The following is a 26,188-nucleotide window of genomic DNA, read 5'->3' on the forward strand; positions in this document are numbered from 1 at the left end:
GCCTCGAGTAACCAGCTTGACAACCCCAACTCATTAGAGCCGAGTGCCGGAGGAATGGGCCGGACGGGACCCAGCGCCATGACTAGGTCAGTCCCAGGCGCATCCCGACGCTGGCTCTTTGCTGAGCCCCACGCGCGCCTCCGGTTTCCGGGTGCAAACGGGAAGCTAGGGAAACCCCAGACCCCTCCCTTTTAGGAAGGGCGCAGACGGCGTCTCCGTTTCCAAGGAAACCGGCCCTGCCACTGCGTCACTTCCGCTGACCTGTCTGGACTCCAGACTGTTGGGAGGAAAAGAGGAAAACTGAGCCGCAGCCACGACGGTGGACGCGAGCGTCTCCTATCTGCGCATGCGCCCGCTCAGCGGCCTGCTTCTATTTATGTGGGGTATCCAACATGGCGGCTGCGGCGACCCTGGCGATGGCGGTGGAGCCCATCAGAACATAGTGGCTGGGAAGGGGGCACGGTCCGCACTCACGGTGGCGTCGGCAGAGACGACTGAGGGTGGTGGAGGGAAGAAAAGCGACGGAAAGCAAAAGGAAGGGCGGGCAGGCAAACAACTCGGCGTAGAACCGAGCGCCGGCTCGAGCGAAGGCACAGGGCCAGAACAGTGGGGATGGCGGAGCCACGCAGAGTAGCGTTTATTAGCCTGTCACCGGTGAGGCGGCGCGAGGCCGACTACCCGGGGGCCGAACGCGAGCCCGAGTACCCTCGCGAGCCCCCCCGGCTGGAGCCGCAGCCATACCGCGAGCCGGCCCGGGCGGAGCAGCCGGCCCCGCGGGAGGCTGCCCCCCGGTCGGACGTGCAGCCCCCGCCGCGGGAGAAGCCGCTCCCCCAGCGCGAGGTCAGCCGCGCCGAGCCGCCCATGTCGCTGCAGCGCGAGCCCCCGCGGCCCGAGCCGCCGCCGCCGCCGCTCCCTCAGCTGCACTTGCAGCCGCCCCCGCCGCGGGAGACGGCTTCCCGGGCCGAGCCGCAGCAGAGGCCGCCGAGGGAGACGGTGCGCCTGGAGCTGGTGCTCAAGGATCCCACCGACGAGAGCTGCGTGGAGTTCAGTTACCCGGAGCTGCTGCTGTGCGGAGAACAACGGGTACAGAAGATTCCTCCCTCACCCCCCAGACCCTGGGAGTCTCAGGACGCGTCCGCCTCTCCCAGTGGTTGGCACCTTCCGACGCCCACTTTGCGCGTCTCGGGTCGCCTGGGAGGGTGGGCTGGCGGGGGCTGGGGCCGAGAGGGTGGACGAGTGGTCGGTGCTGCTTTCCCCTGCTCCCCAGGGTTGGCCAAGGCTGCCACCCGGCTCCGCCGACCCCCCCTCGCTCGCTTGCTCCGAATGCCGCTCGGAGCCGGTTTTCCTCTGCAGCTTTCGGGACCTCAGAATTTATGTTCCTTTCTGCTCCCCATGCAAAATCTGGGAGCTCTGCAAGTTACGTGGTTGGGTTTTCCTTGTGGAGCTCCAGCAGTCAGTCATTCCAGTAGAAAGGAAGAGAAAACCTTGGGGGACACGCCCCCCGGTCGGAAGCCCAGAGATAGTGTAACCCCTCGACATCGTCCTCTTCACTCTTATGTTTGGCTCTGAGGTGTGCTTGCGAACGTTGGGTATTTCTCTTAATTGAAGGGGATTTGAAAGTAATCTGAAAAATTTCAGACTAAGGATTCCGCTCTAGGAATGAAGAAGTGGGTTAATTGGTTACTTATTTTCCTCTCTCATGTTGCTATTGGTAAACCTATTTAGCTTTGTTTTCTGTATAGTTTGTTCTTAGTGTAATTGAATGGGAAGGTGTCTTTGGCGCCTACCATCATACTTTTATTTGAGTGTTTATCATTAGTTTATAGGACCGCGTTGGAGGATGGTGTATTGGCCATGGTGATTTTTGGAGAACAATGAAAAACATCTTGGCTTTGAATTTTTAGAAACTGTTGAAAATCCATAGGTATGCCTTTGATGGAACTGGTGAACAACGAAGATAGGAGAGAGGTTTGTTGCTAATTGTAATCTTTATTGTAGGTTTTGGTGATCTTTAGAAGTAAACTAGAAAGGGAAATGATAGAGTAAAAGCAGTAAGAACAATTTCCTCTGTTGTTTAGAGATTATGCTCTTTATTAGGTTTGTTTCAGTACAGATCTAATGGACTCAAGAAGTCATTTGTTTTGTTTTTGTTCTCAACTATCTTTATAGTTGAGATGAATGACTCTTCAGTTTAAAAATATATTAATGTCACTTGATTTTGTTTATTTTAAGGCCAATGAATCTTTTGATCATTATTTGTAAATATTGTTGTGTGGTCAAATCACTTTATTATTATTTTTTTCATGTTTATTTTTGAGAGAGAAAGAGAAACAGAGCATGAGCAGGGGAAGAAGGGGCAGAGAGAGGGAGACACAGAATCTGAAGCAGGCTCCAGGCTCTGAGCTGTCAGCACAGAGTCCAACACGGGGCTTGAACTCATGAGCCACGAGATCATGACCTGAGCTGAAGTCAGACGCTTAACTGACTGAGCCACACAGGTGCCCCTAGGTCAAATCATTTTAAATGTTTGCAACCTAAATGAATTGGCAAGGGTAGAGATCATATTGGCCATGTCCACATAACATTTTATCCTTCAGACTCACTTTAGTACCCCTCCTTTTTATAAATTTGATGTTTCTTTTTTCCAAAATAATTTTGAAAATACTGGATTGGAGCATTTTTCAAGTAAATTGTATTTGATCTTCTCATCTAAGTAAGTTTGCTGTTTGACTCCCTAATCTACTTCATACATTACAGATGAAAAGCATCATATTTAGGTAAAAATACATTATGGTAGCTAATATTTACTGAATTCTTCCTATGTGCGTGCTAGACACAGGTCCGAGTAAGGTGTATGGCTTATGGAATCAGTCCAGCAGAGCTCCTTGAGGTAGGAACCATTGTCCCCACTTTGCAAATGAGGACGCAGATGCAAAGTGCTTGTATGTAATTTTATTAGTATTTCTTTCCATACTAGTACCACTTGTTAATAAAACAAAACTTCTTAAAATTGTATAATTTAAAAAAATTTAGAGGATCCTGCCAAAATGAACTAAAATGAGAGTTATAGTAGAAATAGGGATTTGTTCTGATCCTCTTAATGCTATGATATTCATTCCATGATAAAGTAATAGTAGATATTTATCTTTTAATTACGACCAAAAAAATTTAATTTTGACCCCCTACCTTGTTTGTTAACCTGATAGTATCAGAACTACTAGTTTCATGTAATAGGAGAAAGATGAATAATTCAGTTTAGTTTTTCTGTTTATGCTCTCAATTTTGGGATATATTGGTCACTTTTTCTTGTATATTCAGCCATGTATCATTTGTTGTATTCTGAACAAAAAAACCCCCATGGTTTATACAATGCACCTTTGCAACCAAGATTTGCCAGATTTACCTATGATAACTCCCAATGAACATATTTTTAAAGGAATTGTAGGAAACATTTCTTTTTTTTTTTTTTAATTTTTTTTAACGTTTATTTATTTTTGAGACAGGGAGAGACAGAGCATGAACGGGGGAGGGTCAGAGAGAGGGAGACACAGAATCTGAAACAGGCTCCAGGCTCCGAGCTGTCAGCACAGAGCCCGACGCGGGGCTCGAACTCACAGACCGTGAGATCATGACCTGAGCCGGAAGTCGGCCACTTAACCGACTGAGCCACCCAGGCGCCCCTGGAAACATTTCTTTAAATGAGGTTGTCATATTTCCATGAAAGGAAATCCTAGCAATAGAAACCAACAAAAAAAGCAAAATGAAACCAACAGAATTGATCTGCAAAGCAGTGATTCCCAAATTTGGTTTTTCTTCCCTCAGGGAGAGTCCAGTTATTTTTAAGGATGTTATAATCTTTTCAAAATAGTTTTAATGTTGAGTTTTTGTAATTGAAAAACTTACTGTGTAGCAGAGTTTGAGTAGAAAGGCGAGGAAAAGACATTGTGTAAAATTAAAAGAAAAAAAGATTCTAAATTTTGAAATAGCCATCTATCACTGAATAGATTTTAGTTAATAGGTGTAGGTATAAATCTGTGTCGCATGTGAATACCATCTTTATCGGGATACATTTAAATCATTCCCCTTCATAGATACAAAATGAATAGTAAAACCCTGATTAACCGAATGCAAACAGAATTCTTGCATATTATTTTTTATTAATGAGGCAAAGCGCAGTTAAATGAGTGTATGTTGGCAAAATATGAAAAACAAAATCCCTTCTTGTTAGGTTATAAGGACGCAGGTTAGCTAAACCCTTACCTTGTTATCTCTGTGGACTGCTAAGCCCTGATTGAGGTGGTTCAGGATGATGACTGAGGCATAGCAATTGTCTCTGTCCTCAGAGATTAATGTGTTCACCATTTCTGGCTAAAGGGAAATAGTACAGTTTAGATATAAGTTCTGGCAGTAATTGCTATGCAAGTAATTTTTGTTTAACTTTTAGTAAACCAGGGAATCAGTTAACTAGAGCATCCGTTTGTGAATGTGATTAATTGAACATTTAGTATAAAAAGAAAAAGAGGGGTGCCTGGGTGGCTAGTTGGTCAAGTGTCCGACTCTTGATTTCTGGTTGGGTCATGATCTCACGGTTGGTGGGGTTCGAGCCCCACATTGGGTCAGTGCTGACAGGTGGAGCCTGCTTGGGTGTCTCTCTCTCTCCCTCTCCCTCCTTCCCCCTCTGGCTCCCTCCCTCCCCCTCCCTCCCTCTCCCCCCCTTTCTGCCCCACCCCCACCCCATGCTCTCGCGCTCTCTCTCTCTCTCTCCCTCCCTCCCTCCCTCCCTCTCTCTCTCCCTCCCTCTCTCTCTCCCTCTCTCAAAACGGATAAAATAAACTTAAAAAAGGAAAAAAATGATTATGGTGTTAATATGGTTATACTTTTACAGAATTCTATGGTATCCCATTGTCATAGTGCATATTTTCGGTAACGTGAAAGATCCGAAAATGGTGTTAATGAGTTAACATCAAAGGACAAAATTATTACAATGTTTATGCCTGTGGGTAGCTCATAATTTTGATATTTACTGATTTTCAAATCTTTTTTTCCATCGGAAAACCATAAAGCTTACTTAGAGCCTTGATTGTGGGTAGGGGTTGGTTTCTTAACTGTGAAAGGAGAGTGAGTCAGTTTTCTTAAATTTATTTTTACAGACTGTCAAGAGTAAGAGATTTATTTTTGATGTCTCTATGAAGTCTACACAAAATCTTATAAAATGGCACATAAGGTGATTCTTATTAAAAATATATGTCCGTGTGTTTATATTTCACATATAAAACGGGTCAGACCAACAGGAAGACCTAGTGTTTAGACTTCACAGTGACTTGAAGCATAAGTTCATAATGGCAGTCATGGTGGTTGCTCATGTTCAGCCTAAGGTTGCTGAACCTTAGGCTCAGGTTAGGGCTGTATCCTGGACATGCTTCATATTTCTTATTTCATTATTAGTCTCTTCCTGCTGGTTTAATTATTCCTTTCAGGTCATATGTATTTTTTCCACAGGTAACTCCTACTGGGATAAAGGATTCTGTAAATATATTACTTATTGCAGTAGATGATTTTACAAGTTGATTCTGAGATTACTTCTTTAAGCTTTAAGAGCATCCTTTTATTCTTATACCCTAGGTCTGATGAATTGTTTTGTATGAATTCTGTTCATATTTTTCTGTCATGTTTTTAGACTGATCATCCACTGATTCAGGATGAAATATCTCTGTTCCAAAGTGTGCAGACCTTTTTCAACGTTTATTTATTTATTTATTTTTTTTGGGTACAGAGAGAGACAGAGCACGAACGGGGGAGGGGCAGAGAGGGAGGGAGACACAGAATCGGAAACAGGCTCCAGGCTCTGAGCCATCAGCCCAGAGCCTGACGCGGGGCTCGAACTCACGGACCATGAGATCGTGACCTGGCTGAAGTCGGACGCTTAACCGACTGCGCCACCCAGGCGCCCCCAAAGTGTGCAGACCTTTGTCCCTTCTGAATTTTTTTCTTCAGATTCAGCTGAATCTGTATCCAATATTTCAGTTGTAATATACTTTATCTTTAATTCCTGAAAATACTACCTCAGTAAAAATACCTAGCCTTCCTTTTTTAAAAAATTAACTTTCTAGTCAGTTGTTCATAATTGGGTACAAGTAGAATTTTGACGCATATGCAGCTCCTTGTTTCCCCTTTTTTGGGCTGAAAAACTATATATATATATATATATATATATATATATATATATATATATATATATATATATATGAAATGTGCCTGCTAAAATAGTAAACCTGAGTAAAGGATGTGATTTATGTTTTTGTTTGTTTCGGTAAATGGATGGCAAATGTGGGATCCGAGCTGTTTGTGTGGTTTTTTAAAAACCATGTATTATAGGGGCGCCTGGGTGGCGCAGTCGGTTAAGCGTCCGACTTCAGCCAGGTCACGATCTTGCGGTCCGTGAGTTCGAGCCCCGCGTCAGGCTCTGGGCTGATGGCTCAGAGCCTGGAGCCTGTTTCCGATTCTGTGTCTCCCTCTCTCTCTGCCCCTCCCCCATTCATGCTCTGTCTCTCTCTGTCCCAAAAATAAATAAACGTTGAAAAAAAAAATTTAAAAAAAAAAATAAATAAAAACCATGTATTATAATAAACTTTGATTCTTCCCTGCTAGAAGGAGGCTATGGTAATGTAATCTATTCGCAGCTACTTCACTTTTCTAGCTTTGTTTGCAAGTAGTATGTATTCCCTGAATGACTATCCATTGATAACAAGTAGGTGATGTTGGGACACCTGGGTGGCTCAGTTGGTGGAGCGTCGGACTTCGGCTCGGGTCATGATCTCGCGGTTCGTGGGTTCGAGCCCCACGTCGGGCTCTGTGCTGACAGCTCAGAGCCTGGAGCCTGCTTTGGATTCTGTGTCTCCCCCTCTCTCTGCCCCTCCCCATGCTCCCGCTCTGTCTGTCTCTCTCAAAAATAAATAAACGTTAAAAAAAATTAAACAAACAAAAGTACTTGATGTAGGTAGAGGTGTTGATGCCCGGCCTCAGCAGAAGGCTGTAGCAGCTACAGATACTCTAGTGACAGCACAGGGCAGATGAATCAGTGGTGACACTGATGAATAACCAGGTGATCCTTTGAGAAGCATTTCCTGACCAAAGCAGTTATCTTTGTTGGGAAGATCTCAAACTAGAGTTATAAGTGGGATTTTTGTTTTTATCTAATTTTCTTGGGGGATTTTTGGCCTTTTTATTTTGGACATGGTGGCCATAGATCATTCTGTAGGAGGAGACAAGTTGAATTGTTGAGCTGTTCACCGAAAAACTTGAGAATGTGTAAGAATCCGTTAAAACTGCAAGTGTTATTTTGCTACAGATGAACATTTCTTTCTGGTTACTTTTAATGCTTCTAACTCATTTGTTAATATTTGGAAATTTTGACTCTCATTAAATTTAAGGATGTATTTGCCTCTGGTTGAAGCAATACTAATACTTTTATTTCTTTTCCCATTTTCTTTGAATCAGAAGAAGCCCATTCACACAGAAGACCCATTTAATGACGAGCAGCAAGAGAGGCAAGAAGTGGAAATGTTGGCTAAGAAGTTTGAAATGAAATATGTGAGTATAATATACTCTTCACTAGGTCAGTTTACCCTGTTGGCCTTTTTTCCTCCTGTGACTGGTTGGGAGGGCTTATAATATCCACAGCAAACCTTATTTTGCTCTTATATATTGCACTCCTTATAGAGTCCAGGTACCTTGCTTAACTTATATTTTCTCCCATCCTTATAATAACACCACATACTAAGTAATACTGAGTGCGTTTTACACATGAAGAAACTGAGGCTCTGAGCTCAAGATCACACAGTGGCAGGAACTAAGCTACATATCCATGTGTGTCTAGCTCTGATCCTTTGTCTTTCCACTGCCATTGAGAAGACCACTTTAATTCCCTTGGTGTAGTATGTCTCAAGTTTTCATGCCTCTTTAGACTTTAAGAGAATGAATGTGTGTACTTCTAGGCCCTGGGGATCAGAATCAGTCAGAAGCAGCATGAAATTTCTTTGAAAGTCTCTTGTTTACCTTAAACATTCGTGTACATTTAAAATTCTGTGCCATGAATAGATTGGTATTGGTTTTAATGTAAAAATAAATTCTAATGACCTGATTGTGAAGTTGCTTAACATTTTCCTCAAGTTTTCTAGTAACTGGGTTTGTAGGAAAGCCCTCTCCCCTCCTCACTCTTGATGTTTATCCTATGACTTGACTTCATGGCACTTTGCTAAAACATAACCCATGAAAAGCAAGACCCCTTTCGGGTTCCCCTGTAAGCACTGAAAATTGTCTCACAGAGATAGGAGGTCAGGTGGTGCTAGCCCTGTCATTCATGTTATCCAGATTCAACTAGGATCTTGGTTGACACTAGTTGGCTCCTTGTGCTAATGAAGAATGTATTTGGGGTGAGGGAAAAGTATGAGAATGCTTTGGGATGTGGATCAGGTTGTAGGCCGTACTTTGCCACCTACAAATTGTCCTTTGGTGAGATTATTTAACCTTTGTGGGCCACGGTTTTCTTTTTTTGAAGACTCTTTGAAGCTCCTTCTGGCTTTATATTCTGTAATTATATAATAATTTGGGGATGGACTGGTGGGCGTTTTGATGGAAAGAATAGCAAAAGTTGTTATGTAAACTGTAGTGTTTAATTAAAATACGGTGTTCTCATTATATATTCTGATGTACTATGGCTTGATTTTTATTTTTAAGTAATCTCTTAAAGTGGGACTTGAATTCATGACCCTGAGATCAAGAGTCCCATGGTTTACTGACTGAGCCAGCCAGGTGCCCCAATGATTTTTTATTTTATTTTATTTTTTTTCTGTGAGAGAGAGTGCTAGCACAGGAGAGGAGCATAGGGGGAGAGAGAGACAGAGAGAGAGAATGGGAGAATGAATGAATCCTAAGCAGGCTCCCTGCTGGGCTTGATCCCACCTTCCTGGGATCATGACCTGAACCAAAATCAGGAGTCAGATGCTCTACTGATGAGCCACCCAGGCGCCCCCTATGGCTTTTGTATGCAAGTTGATACATTGGTTAAATTTAATGTTTTAACCAGACAATATATTTACATGGTTCAGAACTCAAAAAGTATGGAGTGAAAAATCTTTCATTCTTTTGTTCACCCACATAATCTCACCTCCCAGAGGCGCATAATGTTTTGGGGGGTCCTTCTGTTCTTTGTTTTTTTCATTTACTCTAACTTGGAGATTTTTCATATCAATACAAAGAGAACTTTCTTCTCTCTCTCTCTCTCTCTCTCTCTCCCTCTCCCTCTCTTTTAGGGTTGCGTGGTATTCCATTGTATGGACATATCACAGTTTATTTAACCAGTCCCCAAATGATTTAAATTGTTTCCAAAAATTTGCTGTTGTAAATAGTGCTACAGTAAGTTACTTAGTCGTGTGGTATTTCACAGAGTTGCAAGTTTATCTGTTGGGCAGATTCCTAGAAGTGAAATTTTTAGGTCGAAAGATATATGCATTTATTTATTTAGTTTGGGTATATATTAACCAAATTACCGGTTTCTAAGTTACCAGTTTCCATTCCTCTAATACTACATTGGAGTGCCTATTTTTTCCATAGGTTATAGAACTAAGAATTAGAATTGCCCTTTGCAAATGGAAGAATTCCTAGCATATGATCCTATAAGTATTGTGACTCAGTGTATGATGTACTGCTTCAGAGTTAGCATTAAATCTTATTGGGGAGCCCTTGGATAGTACTTGCCATGGAAAAAACAATATTCTGAAGAAGGTGGTTGATGTGTAAAATCAAGTTCCAAATAACTGGGTTATATCCAGGCGCTGTAATTATGCAGGGATAAAATATTACTCTTGTTATAATTCAAATTAATGGGCTATATTTCTTCTCTAGATTTTTATTGTGGCTACTTACTCTCTTATTTCCTTTCTTTAAAATTTTTTTTTCTTTTTTAGTTTATTTATTTATTTTGAGAGAGAGAGAGCACAAGCAGGGGAGGGGCAGAGAGAGGGAGAGACAGAATCCCAAGCAGGATCTACACCATCAGCTTAGAGCCCAGTGCGGGGCTCGAACCCACGAACTGCGAGATCATGACCTGGGCTGAGATCAAGAGTTGGATGCTTAACCAATTGCACCACCTAGGCACCCCTCGTATTTCCTTTCTAAGTAGAGATTTAAAATGTCCTACCCTATGAGGCCTTTATGTGCCATGAGTATTACAGGTATTAAATATGTATGTTTTAACAAATTATTTGAACCCTTTTAATTAAGAAAATCATCAGGTTGAAAGTGATGGGAGAAGATAATTTATCCACCTCTAGGCCCTGGGCTGTCACAAAAGATCACTTCTAAACAGCAAAGATTTGGGGCACCTGGGAGGTTCAGTCGGTTAAGCGTCTGATTTTGGCTCAGGTCATTATCTCACGGCTGTGGGTTTGAGCCCTGAGTTGGACTCTGTGCTGACAGCTCAGAGCCTGGAGCCTGCTTTGGATTCCATGTCTCCCTCTTTCTCTGCCCCTGCCCTGCTCATGTTCTTTCTCTCTCAAAAATAAGATAAACATTAACAAAAAATTAAAAAAAATAAACAGCAAAGATTTTTTTGGTGTTGAGAGGTAGCAAATTGGGATGTCTGTATGTATATTTATATTTATGCATATTTATATGTATATTTAGATTTCAAGTAAAAAGCCTTACATAGTATATGTAAAATATTGCAAAATGTTAACCCACCAAGGTTACATTTCCTTTTTTTTTTTTTTTTAATTTCCTTAAAAAAACTTTTTTGGTGATAAAACGAGGACTTAATTTGGAGGTTTATAAAACATGAAACTCGCTACCTTCTAACTTTTGTTTCCTTCGTATAATTTAGATGTCCTTGTCATTATTTCTGAAAATCACTTAAGGTTACTTCTAGCTCTCTGCTTTTTAGAACGAGAGATGCACTTTTTTTGTTAAATTTTGTGTATAAATGATAAAGTACTTGAGGATTTACGTTGGACATACAAAGGGGCATGATAGTTGCTTTCTCTTGGAGAAACTTTCAGAATAATTGTGAAGACAAGACATAGACACACAAATCGAGTACCAAGCCGTGCCTGTGGAAGTGAATGACTCTGGGGATCTGAAAGTGAGTAGAAAGGCCAGTTCCACTCTTGAAACTGGAAGGAATTTTGGAGACCTTGGTGCAGAGTCATTGAATGGATTCTTGCAGTCTCCTGTCAAACCACATTTGTCTGTAATCCCTGGAATAACTTTTCTGCCCATCATAGGATATCGAGTGGATAAGAAGCGGAAGGAGCACAGGATTGTGAGTTAACACAGCTGGATTCTCATCCTGTCTTTACCATGTTAACTAGCTGACCTTAGTGAAGCCTCTTGGCTTTTTTATGCTTTGGTATCTGTCAGGGGAAAACAAGATCTGTCTAGCCAACTTTATATTTATAGCACAGGGGTTTTGTCAGCGTCAGATGAAAAAATAGATTTTTAATGTTGCAAATATTTAAAGTGCTATCTAAATGGGAAATACTATTTAAACATGTCACTCTCATGGAGAACTGCTCCGTCTTACTGTCCATGTCATAAATTCTTTTTGATATAAACATGTATGGGATTTTTAACCTCTATTATTTGACTGCCCCACTGATTTTGATCTTTTAGCTCAGGCATTCTGTTCCAAATGGCCTTCATCTTTGGTCATTCTCCAAACGGTCAATCACCATTTACAGACAGTTAGTTATTACAGTCTTCGTAGAGACCACAACAAAGTATTTGGAACCCTTTAAGAAAATCATTGGGCCAAAGCGACCTGGGAGGAGATACGTTGTACGGTGCTAGGCTCTCACAAAAGGTCACTCTTAATCACTGAAGATCTTTATTGACTGTAGTTTACTGTCCAATAGTTCCTTTAGTATCCTGTAGCAAATTCAGATGCCCACTGATCCACCAGCGAAGCAGGCCACGTGAACAGTAAAGGTGGGGGGTTGTCTGAAATAGGGGACAGCTCCTGTCAGCTGCAGCCCTTCTTACTTTGCGGGGACTTGGGCTTAGGGTTGTCACATCCTTACATTTCTCAAAAGAAGGCTGAAGTCTGGATTTTCCTCTAATATTTCTTAAATATTGGCTTCTAGTTAAAACACCTACTAGACTAAACAATACATCTGTGGGCCATATCCAGCTCTCAGGCCCTAGTTGGAGACTTGGTATACTTGCTTCACTCTTTCTTTTTTTCTAATTTATTTAACTTATCAGTCCATGTACTTTCACATTTGCCCCTTGTCTTCTGTGAGCTGGGTGGTTGGTGGTACAGGTGGGAGAGCCTGCCATTTCCGTTGTGGAGGAGAATGCATTTGTAGGAAGTTTCAGAGAACGGAGCAAGTTAAACTCAGTTGGGGGTTTCCATGATACGGGGGAATAATAAGATGCATTGAGTGGTGGCTGGGTCTATAAGCAACGTTAGTGACAAATTGAGTGGTGTGGTGGAGGGCTGAGGCAAGTTTATGGGCTTCTTGTGGTCTGGAGTACGTGTGTGTGGCGGTTCCTTGTGCTGGAAAGGAGCTGTGTGAAGTGGAGCTGGCTGCCACTTGAGGGAAAAGGACGGAGAAGGTGGAGTTCAGGATGTGTCCTTTGTCTTGCAGCAGTTGCTTGGGGGAAGGGATGGAGACAATTTTAGTAGTTGAAAAGCAGTAATAGAAATTATAGGACTTATAAAATTGTAGACCTAGTACCCTGTATCAAATGGTTTGTTTTTTCCCTCTATTCTGTCCTGTTTTTAATTGCCTGTGTCCTGTTACCTTTTAGGTAATGTAACAATGAATGTTCAGCATTAATTGCTACATGTTTTCTTGGGAAAAGAGGAATGTAACTGTTCAGTGCTTAATTTTACTTAGAGCATACTAAATTGGTTGTTGTATATAAATCTTATTAAATAGCTAAGTCCAACCTTTGATACTTCTCCATAGGTTCCAAATTTTTCTTGTTGGTTACTATAGGAAGAAAGCAGGATACAGTTGAAAGAGGTTTGTGTTCCTTTCCTCATTCTCAATTTTAAGGCTCCAAATGTTTAGGCTAAATGTCCTAGTTTCCTGAATATCCTGAATTTCCAACTCAGTTTTTAGATGGTTTCTAGATTGTGTATGCTTTTTCTGAGGCTGTATACACTCTACATCAGTGAATGAGGTTCGCTTTGATGGGTATAGACTTGTTCTCTGAGCCTTCGAGGGCCTAGGAAAACCTGTGGTGGTTGGAAGATTTCTTTTAGTGGTTTTTCTCACTGTTACCCTAGCCATCTTGAAAGATCATGGTATCCTAGAATTGGATATAAATTCAATAATCTAAATGGAAGTGCTTAGCATAATATCTGGTGCCTTGCAGGGGCTCAGCTGCTCAGCTCTTTGAATCTGAATGACTCTCTGAATAGGAACACATGTATTCAGCCAAACATTTATTAGCATTTCTGAAGTCACATTATGACTTGAAAATTCACTTACTTTACCATATAGATTTTGAATGCCACATTTGATATTTAACTCTATGTGATTTTGGACTCTCGGAGCCCTGATAGCTTCATATTTATTTTAAAAGAGAGGATAAGGGTAGATTTGATGGTAGGAAAGTAGTTTTCAGCAATCTTATAAATAAAGCAATTGAAAAATAAAATCAGTTGATCAAATGGAGTTAATACTATTTTTAATAAAAAAGTATATTTATAAAGTCTTGATTTTCTTTTTGTATACAAGCTTTTTAAAATTGATTTTGCCCTGATATGTTTTAAAGAATGGCAACATCTTTTTTTCTAAATTTTATTTTAATTCCAGTATAGTTAACTTACAGTTTTAGGTATACAATATAGTGATTCAACAGTTACATGTATTCCTCAGCGCTCATCGTGGTAAGTGTACTCTTTTTTTTTTTTTTTTTAAAGTTTATTTATTTTGAGAGAGAACTTGAGCAGGTGAGGGGCAGAGAGGGAGAATCCCAAGCAGGCTCTGCATGTGGTCTGTGGGCAGAGCCCGATGTGGGGCTTGATCCCATGACCCTGGGATCATGACTTGAGCCAAAATCAAGAGTCAAACGCTCAACTGACTGAGCCACCCAGGCACCCCGTGATAAGTGTACTCTTAATCCCCTTCATCTATTTCACACATCCCCCTACCTATCTCCCCTTTGGTAACCATCTATTTGTTCTCTGTTGTTAAGAGGCTTGTTTGTTGGTTTGCCTCTTTTTTCCTTTGTTCATTTGTTTTGTTTCTTAAATTCGACATCTGAGTGAAATCATGTCTTTCTCTTACTTCCCTTAGCGTTATACTCTCTAGTTCCATCCATGTTGTCCCAGCTGGTAAGATTTCATTTTTTATGGATGAGTAATATTCCATTGTGTGTGTGTGTGTGTGTGTGTGTGTGTGTGTGTGTGTGTATATACCATATCTTCTTTATCCATGTATGTATCAGTGGACACAGTGGACACTTAGGTTATTTCCATAACTTGGTTATTATAAATAATGCTGCAAGAAGAGAATGGCAATATTGGGAATAACTGTATAATTTCCAATGAGTGACTTCTCAGTAAGTACTACTCAATTGAGTGAAAAGGAAATATGCTTTTACATTTAAAATAATTATGGATTGCTTAAAAAGTGTCCTCAAATATGAGACGGACACAAGTGGATGTTAGAAAACATTTATGCACTCTTTCTGGGAGGTTTAAGAATTTTATCAGTGACTCATATTATTTGATAATCGACACTTTATGAGGGGTTACAGCTTCCTTGGGAACTTCCTTGGCTGTTTTTCCTCTGTTTTGGCCTTCTGTTAGGTCTGGTCCCTAAAGATCAACATGGTAGGGTTGGGTAAAGCAGTTTGGATAAATCTGCTGTACTACCACAAAATAAATTCTTTTTATGAAGCACAAGTACCAGAAATTTAGGTTCTATAGACCAACAATAGTATGGTACTACATATATAATAAAAACATAAAATAACCTTTTAAAACAAACAGGTTCGGAGATTCTTAAATATAGGGCAAGAAAGAATTCTTAAAAAAATTTTTTTTTATTTTTCATTTTTTAAAATTTACATCCAAATTAGTTGGCATCTGGTGCAACAATGATTTCAGGAGTAGATTCCTTAATGCCCCTTAACCCATTTAGCCCATCCCCCCTCCCACAACCCCTCCAGTAACTCTCAGTTTGTTCTCCATATCTATGAGTCTCTTCTGTTTTGTACCCCTCCCTGTTTTTATACTATTTTTGTTTCCCTTCCCTTATGTTCATCTGTTTTGTCTCTTAAAGTCCTCATATGAGTGAAATCATACGATTTTTGTCTTTCTCTAATTTCACTTAGCATAATACCCTCCAGTTCCATCCACGTAGTTGCAAATGGCATGATTTCATTCTTTTGATTGCCGAGTAATACTCCATTGTATATATAAACCATATCTTCTTTATCCATTCATCCATCGATGGACATTTGGGCTCTTTCCATACTTTGGCTATTGTTGATAGTGCTGCTATAAACATGGGGGTGCACGTGTCCCTTCGAAACAGCACGCTTGTATCCCGTGGATAAATGCCTAGTAGTGCAATTGCTGGGTCGGAGGGTAGTTCTATTTTTAGTTTTTTGGGGAACTTCCATACTGTTTTCCAGAGTGGCTGCACCAGCTTGCATTCCCACCAACAATGCAAAAGAGATCCTCTTTCTCTGCATCCTCGCCAACATCTGTCGTTGCCTTAGTTGTTAATGTGAGCCATTCTGACAGGTGTGAGGTGGTGTCTCATTGGGGTTCTGATTTGTATTTCCCTGATGATGAGTGTTGTTGAGCATTTTTTCATGTGTCGGTTGGCCATCTGGATGTCTTCCTTGGAGAAGTGTCTATTCATGTCTTTTGCCCATTTCTTCCCTGGGTTATTTGTTTTTTGGATGTTGAGTTTGATAAGTTCTTTATAGATGTTGGATACTAACGCTTTATCTGATACGTCATTTGCAAATATCTTCTGCCATTCTGTCGGTTGCCTTTTAGTTTTGCTGATTGTTTCCTTCACTGTGCAGAAGCTTTGTATTTTGATGAGATCCCAGTAGTTCATTTTTGCTTTTGTTTCCCTTGCCTCCAGAGACGTGTTGAGGGGCAAGGAAGAATTCTTAAATAATAGTTTTCTTTAGTGGAGTTACCAATTGTAATCACTTGTCATGACATGCCTTTTCAGTTCCTTGACCTCTTTGAGCTAAACAAATTCTCTTCAACTTCCTGAAACCAATAGGAACAATTGAGAATGAGCAGTTTTAGGGTATTTGGAAGGAAGGCCCAATATCCTAAGTGCCGATTCAAGAAATCTGTGTATGTTATATCTGTGCTGTTAAGTCAGCTCTTGGGTGTCTTTCCACTGACTTACATTTCTACTCTTTTCTATTGGTGGGTTAAGGAAATCAGTGGAAGTGGAGAATGATAAGGTTGTGACCAGGCTGGGACAAATAGAGAAGCTTGGTGATCAGGAGTTACATTCTTTTCAGTTATAAGATTGCACCTGGGTGGCTCAGTTGGTTAAGTGTCTGGCTCTTGATATCAGCTCAGTTTCTCACAGCTCAGTGATCTCAGTTTGTAAGTTTGAGCCCCATGTCAGATTCTGCTGGCGGTACAAACTTGCTTGGGATTCTCTCTTTCTGTCTCTCTCGCTCTTGCTCTCTCTTTCTCTCTCTTTCCCTCTCCCCCACCCCATTTTCCTCCCCTTCCCTCCCTCTCTGCCCCTCACTCAGTGGTGTATTCTCTCTCCCCTTCTCTCTCAAAATAAATAAATAAACATTAAAAAAAGACTGCAGTCTTAGCATTCACTGTCATGCTTCCTCTGTCTTCCATAGGTGATCAATGAATGTTGCTTATTAGTTAGGTTTCTTATTACCTGGAGTTAATTGGCAGGGAGGTGACCGGGGTGGGATCCTGTACTAAGAACATTTTGTTTGTTTGTTTTCCAGCTTAGTGTTATAGTGTAATCAGATAGCATTGGCTTGAAATACTGATTATCAGGTTAAACAGGTACTAATGATTCAGTAAGTCATTTTCTTCTGAGTCATAGTAAACTAGTGATCTAGGGGAATAGATTCAAAGGGGATTCTTCATTTTAGATGTAGCAAAACTCAAGATTATTTTTTTTAATTTGGAAAATAAGTTTTGTATTTTTATAGGATACATTTATTGTGTAAACTGTGTAACATTAACAACGGCTAAGGTCTGGAAAATTTATCAAATAATACTTTGATTCTACTGCAGGGAGGATCCTTTCTAAGGCTACTGGAAAAGAGACCAGTTCAAAACAGGCCTATTCAGGAAGACCCTATAATATAATCCTTTGCCAATGTATCTTGATTTCCTTAGAATTAGGTGAAATTCTAATATTTGTGAATTGTCTAGTATTTGGTTCCAGTTTATACCATTTGCGTATCACTGGACTTGAGCGTAACTGGGGAGCCAGAGAACTAGAGGGTGGAGAATGGAAAAGAGGAGGTGAGGCAGAGGGCAAGCCAAGAGAGAATTGTTTCCAGGAAGACTAGGAGATGAGGAAAAGGGAATTGAGGCCAGAAAACTGTACTCTGGTGGCCTCTGTGATGAAGGAAGGAGCTGGGATGTGCCTGACTGTAAATGCTTTGGCAGAAGGCCATTGATAGGTAGAGGAGAGACTATTAAAATCCTGGCTATCGGGGAGGGATTTGAGAAAGAGCTACTTGGGCACCGCAGTGTCAAATACAGGTTGTCCAAAGCTCTTTCCCCGAAGTGGGACTAGGAAGCAGAGCCATATAAGGAGTGAAAACCCAAATGGTATTGAACATTTGGTGGGCCAGATGAAGAAATTCTTGAATAGGTAGTACATGCACTTGACAAAAACTCAAAAGATATGAAGGGAATATGATGTAAAGTAAATCTCCCTCCTACTCCTAACTCCTAGCTAACCAGTTCCCCCCTACCCCAGAGATAATCACTGTTTGAGTTTCTTGTTCTAGACATGTGTTTATGTAACCATTTACATATTTCCAAAGATTTTGTTCAGTGTAAAAGAATACATAAATACAGATAAGAAAGGGAAGAAAGTAAAAATCACTTAATCATCTATAATCCCACTACCAAGCCTAACCACTGTTAGTAGTTGGATGTGTAGCCCTTTCAGGGCTTTTAAAAATGCTTGTCTGCTTACAAATGTACTCTCTTGCACTTAAGAAAATTATTTTTAATCATCTAAGTAGCATATGAATACATTCCTGTTATTACAAACAAATTCACAGTGTTACAGCTCTTTGAGAATTCATCCAGCAGGTTTTCTAGTTCCTACCAAAGGGGGAAAAATTCAAACAATACATATTAAGTCAAAATCTTCCTTCACGACTACCTCCAATTGTATCCCCTCTCCATTTTAGCAAACATGGTTATCTGCTTGTTGTGATTCTTTGAGCTTTTTACATAGATTTATGGACATATATTGTTGTGTTTTTCATAAATGAGATCCTACTGTTTGTATGAGAATTAAAAAAGATCTTATTTTTAAAAAAAGCAAGAAAACAAGATCTTGTTATTTTAATGTCATCTCCACAATTACCAGTTTAGGCTGAACACTTCCTTTTTTAATTTTTTTTTTTTTAACGTTTATATATTTTTGAGACAGAGAGAGACAGAGCATGAGTGGGGGAGGGTCAGAGAGAGGGAGACACAGAATCTGAAACAGGCTCCAGGCTCTGAGCTGTCAGCACAGAGCCCGACGCGGGTCTCGAACTCACGGACCGCGAGATCATGACCTGAGCCGAAGTCGGCCGCTTAACCGACTGAGCCACCCAGGCGCCCCTAGGCTGAACACTTTCAAATGCTTAGTGAATACTGTCTTTTCTATGACTAGCCTGAACTATACATAGCATTTGGTAAACTACTTTTATTGCCTTCCGTACTATTAAATATTCCTCTACCACATGGTTTTAAAATGGCTGTTAGTGGGGCATCTGGATGGCTCAGTCAGTTAAGTGTCCAACTTCGGCTCAGGTCACTATCTTATAGTTTGTGGGTTTGAGCCCCACGTCGGGCTCTGTGCTGACAGCTCAGAGCCTGGAACCTGCTTCAGATTCTGTGTCTCCCTGTCTCTCTGCCCCTCCCCTGCTCCTGCTCTCTCTCTCTCAAAAATAAATAAACATTAAAAAAAATTTTTAAATGACCATTAGCATTGAATGGATGTGTCACAGTATATGTAATTTATACCTTTATTATTGTTATGATGCTATGATTGATAGGATGCTTGGTGAAGAACTTATACCTGTACATCCTTTGTACAAGTTATAGCAGTTATGTCTTCCTGTGGTAACTCCTGATCAGCTTGATTAGACTAAAATGTTCCTAGATCTTTCTCGTTATGCAGAAGTTATTTGTGCTAGTTATGCAGAAGTTATGTGTAATCATGCCCATTCCAACAGAACCTATTTGTTTTTTTTAGTTTTTCCCTAGGTAAATCTTAGAGGCAGTTAGCTGTCCCTAGATAAAAAATGTTAGGAGAGTAGAAAAAGATCATTTTGATTTTAAGTAGAAAGCATGAAGGAGGAAGGGTTTAAAACTTATTAGCTGGGAAGGGTGGGGAAATTCAGAGAGGAGTAAGAGATTATTCCCAATAAGGGGAAGGCAGAAGAAAGATAAACTTCAGTGTGTTTAGGAGGAGAGTGGATAGATAGGTTGAATGAATCAGAGTGTTCAAGTTGGAAAATTGTAAGAAAAAGTTGGAAAGGTAGTTTAAATGCCTTTAATGCCTTATTAAGGGTTTTGGATTTATTTTATAATAGGATGCTTCTGAAGCATTTTGAACAGAGGAATGATACGAAATGGTATTTTAGAAGTATTAATTGGATGGTATAATGCAGGATAAACTAAGATAAATGAGGGAAGAGAGGCTAATTAAGGCATTCATTACATTTAAGTGAAAAATAGTGGCCGAGATTATAGCAATGGCAGGTGAAATAGAAAGGAAATTGCAGATGTGAAAAACCACATGAACAAAGGTTTGTGGGGAGAGAGTTGAAGTAGAAAGAATAATGAGTTCTAAAAATCAGCATTTCTGAAAGGTAAGTACCTACAATTCATTCATTTAAATTGTTCTCCCCAGAACCCAGAAAGTTCCCTCTTACCTCTCCATAGATAATCCTCTCCCTTCATTCCTGGTCCCTGGTATTCTCAGACCTACTTCATGTCAGTATAAGTTTTTTATTTGTTTTTATTTTGTGGTTTCTAGAGTTTCTGTGGTTTCTGGGAATCTTAAAGTCTTTTGTGTCTGGCCCCTCTGACTTAGCATGATGCTTTTGAAATTCATCCATGGGTTGCATGTTGTCAGCAGTTCCTTCCCTTGTGTTGCTGCATAGTAAGCCATAGTTCTTGGCTGCTATGAATAAAGATGTTCTGAACGTTAGCATATAGCTTTTTGGGTGAACATACGTTTCCATTTTTCTTGAGTAAATAATAAGAGTGGGATTGTTAGGTCATATGTGAAGTGTACGTTTAACTTTATAAGAAACTGTCAACTATTTTTCAGAATGGGTCTTCATTTTGCACCAGCCATGTAGGAGAGTTTTAGTAGCTCCACATCCTTGTTAACATTTGGTATCATGAATCTTTTTAATTTTAGCTAACTGAAGTTTTAAGGCAGAAAAATAGAATGAATAAAATGGGAATGTTCAAGTGGAAGGAGCTAATTTGGAGGTGGCTGACAGTGGGGACACTGGTTTCAGTTTCTGGTATTGAGTTTTAAGGGGTCTCCAAGTAGGAAAATGACCCCAGAGATTCTATAACTTCTCTTATAGAACTTTTAATGGAATGGCACTTTGGAGCCAGATAGTCATGAGTTTGAAGATTAGCTCAATTACTTTCTGTGTGATCTTAGCCAAGTTATTTGCCCTTTCCAAGCTTTAGCCTTTCCCATTTGTCAAATGTGAAATAATAGGTGGTTACACTTAGAGAGGCGCTGATGCAAAGTTAGCACTCAGCGGGTGGTAGCTATCATCATCTTGGTCGTCGTCATCATGTTTGCTGCTTAAATACATATTTTATGCCCCCAGTAACTTAGGAGTTTCTTGCACATCTCTGCATTTCTTCCCTTCCTAACCCATCTCGCTTTGCTCATCTTTGCTCATCCCTCACCACAACAGGAGTGATTTTGTTCAGCACTAATCTTGTCTAGTCACTTCCTGTTCTGATCCTTCCACTCATGTTGTCCGGGCATAAATATCTATGGAAAGCCTTGATTAAGACCGCTGTTAGAAAAGTCTGGTACCACCTATATTTTCCTTTCTACTGTGTATCATTACTGTAATTTGTGTAATCTTTCTCCTGTCTGCAATACTATAAAATCCATGAAGGCTGGCACTTGGAAGGTACTCAGTTAATTTTTGAGTAGATTATCTTGTTTCAAGATTGTTCAGGACAGGATTTTTACTACTTAATTTAAATTCTTTCTGAGGGTACCTGGGTGGTTCAGTTGGTTAAGCATCTCACTGTGGATTTTGGCTCAGGTAATGATCTCCCGGTTAATGAATTTGAGCCCTGGTTCTTGGATTTGAGCCCTGCATCGGGCTCTGCACCGCTGGTAACAGTATACTATGTAATTTTTTACAATTAAAAAAATTTTTTAGTTCTTTCTGACATTTACCATATTACTTTCTTTTTTTAAAAAAATATTTATTGGGGCGCCTGGGTGGCGCAGTCGGTTAAGCGTCGGACTTCAGCCAGGTCACGATCTCGCGGTCCGTGAGTTCGAGCCCCGCGTCAGGCTCTGGGCTGATGGCTCGGAGCCTGGAGCCTGTTTCCGATTCTGTGTCTCCCTCTCTCTCTGCCCCTCCCCCGTTCATGCTCTGTCTCTCTCTGTCCCAAAAATAAATAAAAACGTTGAGAAAAAAAAAAAATTAAAAAAAAAATATTTATTTATTTTAAGTAGTCTGTACAACCAGCGTGAGGCTCGAACTCATGACCTCAAGATCAAGAGCCGTATACCCTTCCTATGGAGCAGCCAGGCACTGCAGCGTGTTACTTTCTGTGGCATAAGTTCTTAACAGATATTCTTGAATCTAAGTAGTGGTTTGAAATAAGCTTACATAGAATTATCAGGTCAAATAAGGTAAAGAGTTTTAAAAATTATTTTACTGTATTTCCATTATGACATTAATACTTTATAGAAAGTTTGGAAAATAAAGAAACAAAAAGAAGAAACACAAGAGGATGGCAGAATTCTTGGCAGATGCTTTTAGATTGCTTTCCAGAAGAGTTTCATGGTATACTGTTACCAGCAGTGCTTGAGTGGTCCTGTTTCTTCTCCATTTTGCCAGTTTATAATTTGATAGATGAAATTAGTATCTTTAATTCCATTTATTTGATTTATTAATTACTCTCTGTTGAGTTGTAATGCCGCCTTTCTCATGTTAAATTCTTACCTACTAGGATAGGTTTCTGAACATTGTTGTTGATTTATGTTTATTCTTACATTCCTGGTATGTTGATTTTAACTCCCATAACTTTATTTGTAACTTAATTTTTAAATTTTAATTCCAGTATAGTTAACATATGGTGTTATATCAGTTTCTGGAGTACAATATAGTGATTCAACAATTCTATATATTACTCAGTGCTCATCAAGATAAGTGGACTCTTAATCCCCTTCACCTATTTCACCCATCCCCCCACCCTCCTTCCCTCTGGTAACTATCAGTTTGTTCTGTAAAGTTAAGAGTCTGTTTTTTGGTTTGTCTCTTTTTTTCCCTTTGTTCATTTGTTTTGTTTCTTAAATTCCACATATGAGTGAAATCATATGGTGTTTGTTTTTCTCTGACTTATTTTACTTAGCATTATACTCTCTAGATTCATCCACGTGGTTGAAAATGGCAAGATTTCATTCTTTTTTATGGGTGAATAATATCCCAGCATATGTATGTATGTACACACACACACACACACACACACACTGTACATCTTCTTTATCCATTCATCTGTCAATGGACACTTGGACTGCTTCCATAATTTGGCTATTGTAAATAATGCTGCAGTAGGCATAGGGGTGCATAAATCTTTTTGAATTAATGTTTTCATGTTCTTTAGGTAAATACCCAGTAGTGGAATTGCTGGGTCATATGGTAATTCTACTTTTAATTTTTTGAGTAGCCCCCATACTCTTTTCCACAGTGGCTGTACCAGTTTGCATTCCCACCAATAGTGCACAAGGGTTCTTTTCTCTCCACACCCTCGCCAACACTTGTTGTTTCTTGTGTTTTTGATTTTAGCCATCCTGACAGGTGTGAGGTGATATCTCATTGTGGTTTTGATATGCATTTCCCCGACGACGAGTGATGTTGAGCATCTTTTCACGTGTCTGTTGGCCATCTTGATGTTTTCTTTGGAGAAATGTCTGTTCGTGTCATCTGCCTATTTTTTAATTGGATTATTTGTTTTATTTATTTATTTGTTTATTTATGGTGTTGAGTTGTATAATTTCACTTGCAAATATCTTCTCCCATTCAGTAGGTTGTTTTTTGTTTTGTTTTGTTGATTGTTTCCTTGGCTATGCAGAAGCTTTTAATTTTGATGTAGTCCCAGTATTTTATCTTTGCTTTTGTTGCCCTTGTCTCAGAAGACATATCTAGAAAAATGCTACTATGGACAATGTCAGAGACCTACTGCCTGTGCTGTCTTCTAGGATTTTAAGATTTCAGCTCTCACATTTAGGTCTGTGATCCATTTAGAGTTTATTTTTGTGTATGGTGTAAGAAAGTGGTCTGGCTTTATTCTTTTGCATATTGCTGTCCAGTTTTCCCAGTATCATTTGTTGAAGAGACTTTTTCCCACTGCATATTCTTGCCTCCTTTGTTGAAGATTATTGGTCACATAATTGTGAGATTTTTTCCTGGGCTTTGTATCCTGTTCCAGTGATCTATGTGTCTGTTTTTGTGCCAGTACCATACTGTTTTGATCAGTACAGCTTTGTAGTATAACTTGAAATCTGGGATTGTGACACCTCCAGCTTTGTTTTTGTTTCTCAAGATTGCTTTGGCCATTCGGAGTCTTTCGTGGTTCCATGCAAATTTTAGGATTGTTTACTGTAGTTCTGTGAAACATATTTTTGGTATTTTGAAAGGAATTGTATTAAATCTGTAGATTGCTTTGGGTAGTATGGACATTTTAACAATATTTATTCTTCTAGTCCATGAGCAAGGCATATCTTTTCATTTGTGTCATCTTCAGTGTCTTTCATCAGTGTTTTATAGTTTCCAGAGTATGGGTCTTTTACCTCCTTGGTTAAGTTTATTCTTTGGTATTTTATTATTTTTGATGCAATTGTAAATGAGATTGTTTTCTTAATTTCTCTTTATGCTGCTTCATTATTAGTGTATAGAAATGCAGTATATTTCTATAAGTTGATTTTGTATCCTGAGACCTTACTAAATTAGTTTATCAGGTCTAGTCGTTTTTTGGTGGAGTCTTTGGGGTTTTCTATATGTGGTGTCATACCATCTACAGATAGTGAAAGTTTTACTTCTTACTGATTTGGATGCTTTTTATTCCTTTTTCTTCTCTGATTGCTGTGGCTAGGACTTCCAGTACTATGTTGAGTAAAAGTGGTGAGCATGAACTTCCTTGTCTTGTTCCTGACCTTAGGGTAAAGGTCTCCATGTTTTCCCACTGAATATGATGTTAACTATAGGTTTATCATATATGGCCTTTATTATGTTGTTAACTCTCATAATTTTAAATATATTTAATATGTAACAGGGTTAATATTCATTTGTTTTTATATTTTTTATATAGTATAAAAAATATAGTATATTTTTATATTAGTTTTCATGTATCTGTGCATTTTTATATTCTCTTTAGAGTTCTCTCTGGTTTTTGGGTGAAATAGTCCCTCATGCTTAATTGCATGTATGTAACTATCCTAGAAATACCTCCTTCTGTTTGTCTTTTTTTTTTTTTTTTTTACTTCTGTTTCTAACTGTAGTTCTATAAACTAGTTGTAAGGGTCCCAGTTTGCAGACCTGGCAAATGGAAAAAAATAAGAACCATTTATTACATGTGTCGTATATAAGCACACACATGCTGTGTATATGTGTGTATGTATGTATATATATATAATGTATGTATATGTTTAATGTTGCCAACTAGTATTTCCTTTTATTTTCTTTTTTAAAAAAAAATTTAAATGTTTTTATTTATTTTTGAGAGAGAGAGAGCCAGCAGGGAAGGGGCAGAGTGAGAGGGAGACACAGAATCCGAAGCAGGCTCCAGGCTCTGAGGTGTCAGCACAAAACCTGATGCGGGGCTTGAACCCACAAACTGTGAGATCATGACCTGAGCCGCAGTTGGACGCTGAACTGAGCCACCCAGGCGCCCCTGCGAACTAGTATTTCTTGAGAAGGATTTTTGTTGTTCTGAGATTATGCCCTATAATGGCTTTATTTGGGAGTCGGCGGGGGGAGAAGGGTTGCCACCTTGTGTTGGTCTCCAAAATTGTTTTTAAAATTTACCTAATTGTAAAAATCTAAAAATACGGGAACTGCTACTTTATCTCACACTGTAATGACTTTCTTGGCAGTAGTGGTATAGTAACAGGGCTGTTTTGGTCACCAAAAAGCATACAATGAAGTTACAGCTTATGGGGGTTAGGTTTTTTAACATCTGGATGTAATAAAAATATAACATTGAATCAGGATTACTTTTACAAATTACTTAGAAAAGGATGTCACCACGTTGGTGACTTCTCAGCAAGTCCAGCATAACCATTTTTTCCCTGAATCACTGGAATAGATTATTTCTTTGTGTGGAAATAAGATAGAGCAGTTTGCTTTTGTTTAAGGGCAGTGTTGCACAAAACTTATCCATCTTTCACTGTTAGAATCACACTTTCCATTGAGAGCTATTCACTGAGAATTGAAACCGAGTAAGAGATTTACATCTTGCATCCCATGCTTTCTGCTGGACTTACTCTGGCTCAGTGGTAGCATGTTAAGCAGAATCCTTACCACTTAGTGTTTTCTCTCCTCTTTCTGAGCATCTTCTCACTCATGACCCACTTCAGTAAAAAAATCAGGGGTCATGGAGGTGTTAGGATGATACTTAGAGCAGTTAAATTTGAGTGAGTATGGTTGAATATCTAAAATGAGTTTTGGAGACTAAACTAAACACTTGTTTCAGCAG

At 39.7% G+C, this 26,188-nt stretch overlaps 1 protein-coding gene and 1 pseudogene across 4 annotated transcripts in view; both read left to right on the plus strand.

Annotated features, from left to right (window-relative positions):
* Positions 1-288: 288 nt before the first annotated feature.
* Positions 289-26,188, plus strand: part of UBN2 (ubinuclein 2) — a 72,217-nt gene continuing 46,317 nt past the window's right edge. For 3 of the 4 annotated variants that reach the window (XM_030308536.1, XM_030308539.1, XM_030308538.1), the window contains exons 1-2: positions 289-1,083; positions 7,498-7,590. In XM_030308536.1, coding sequence (XP_030164396.1) covers positions 613-1,083; positions 7,498-7,590 — 564 coding nt within the window. In that variant the 5' untranslated portion in view covers positions 289-612. The remainder of the gene's footprint in view (positions 1,084-7,497; positions 7,591-26,188) is intronic. The other variant, XM_030308537.1, reaches the window with a different exon arrangement.
* Positions 18,271-18,339, plus strand: LOC115509505 (annotated as a pseudogene).

The sequence above is a fragment of the Lynx canadensis genome, chromosome A2 (assembly GCF_007474595.2).
Source record: "Lynx canadensis isolate LIC74 chromosome A2, mLynCan4.pri.v2, whole genome shotgun sequence".
Taxonomy (NCBI): domain Eukaryota; kingdom Metazoa; phylum Chordata; class Mammalia; order Carnivora; family Felidae; genus Lynx; species Lynx canadensis.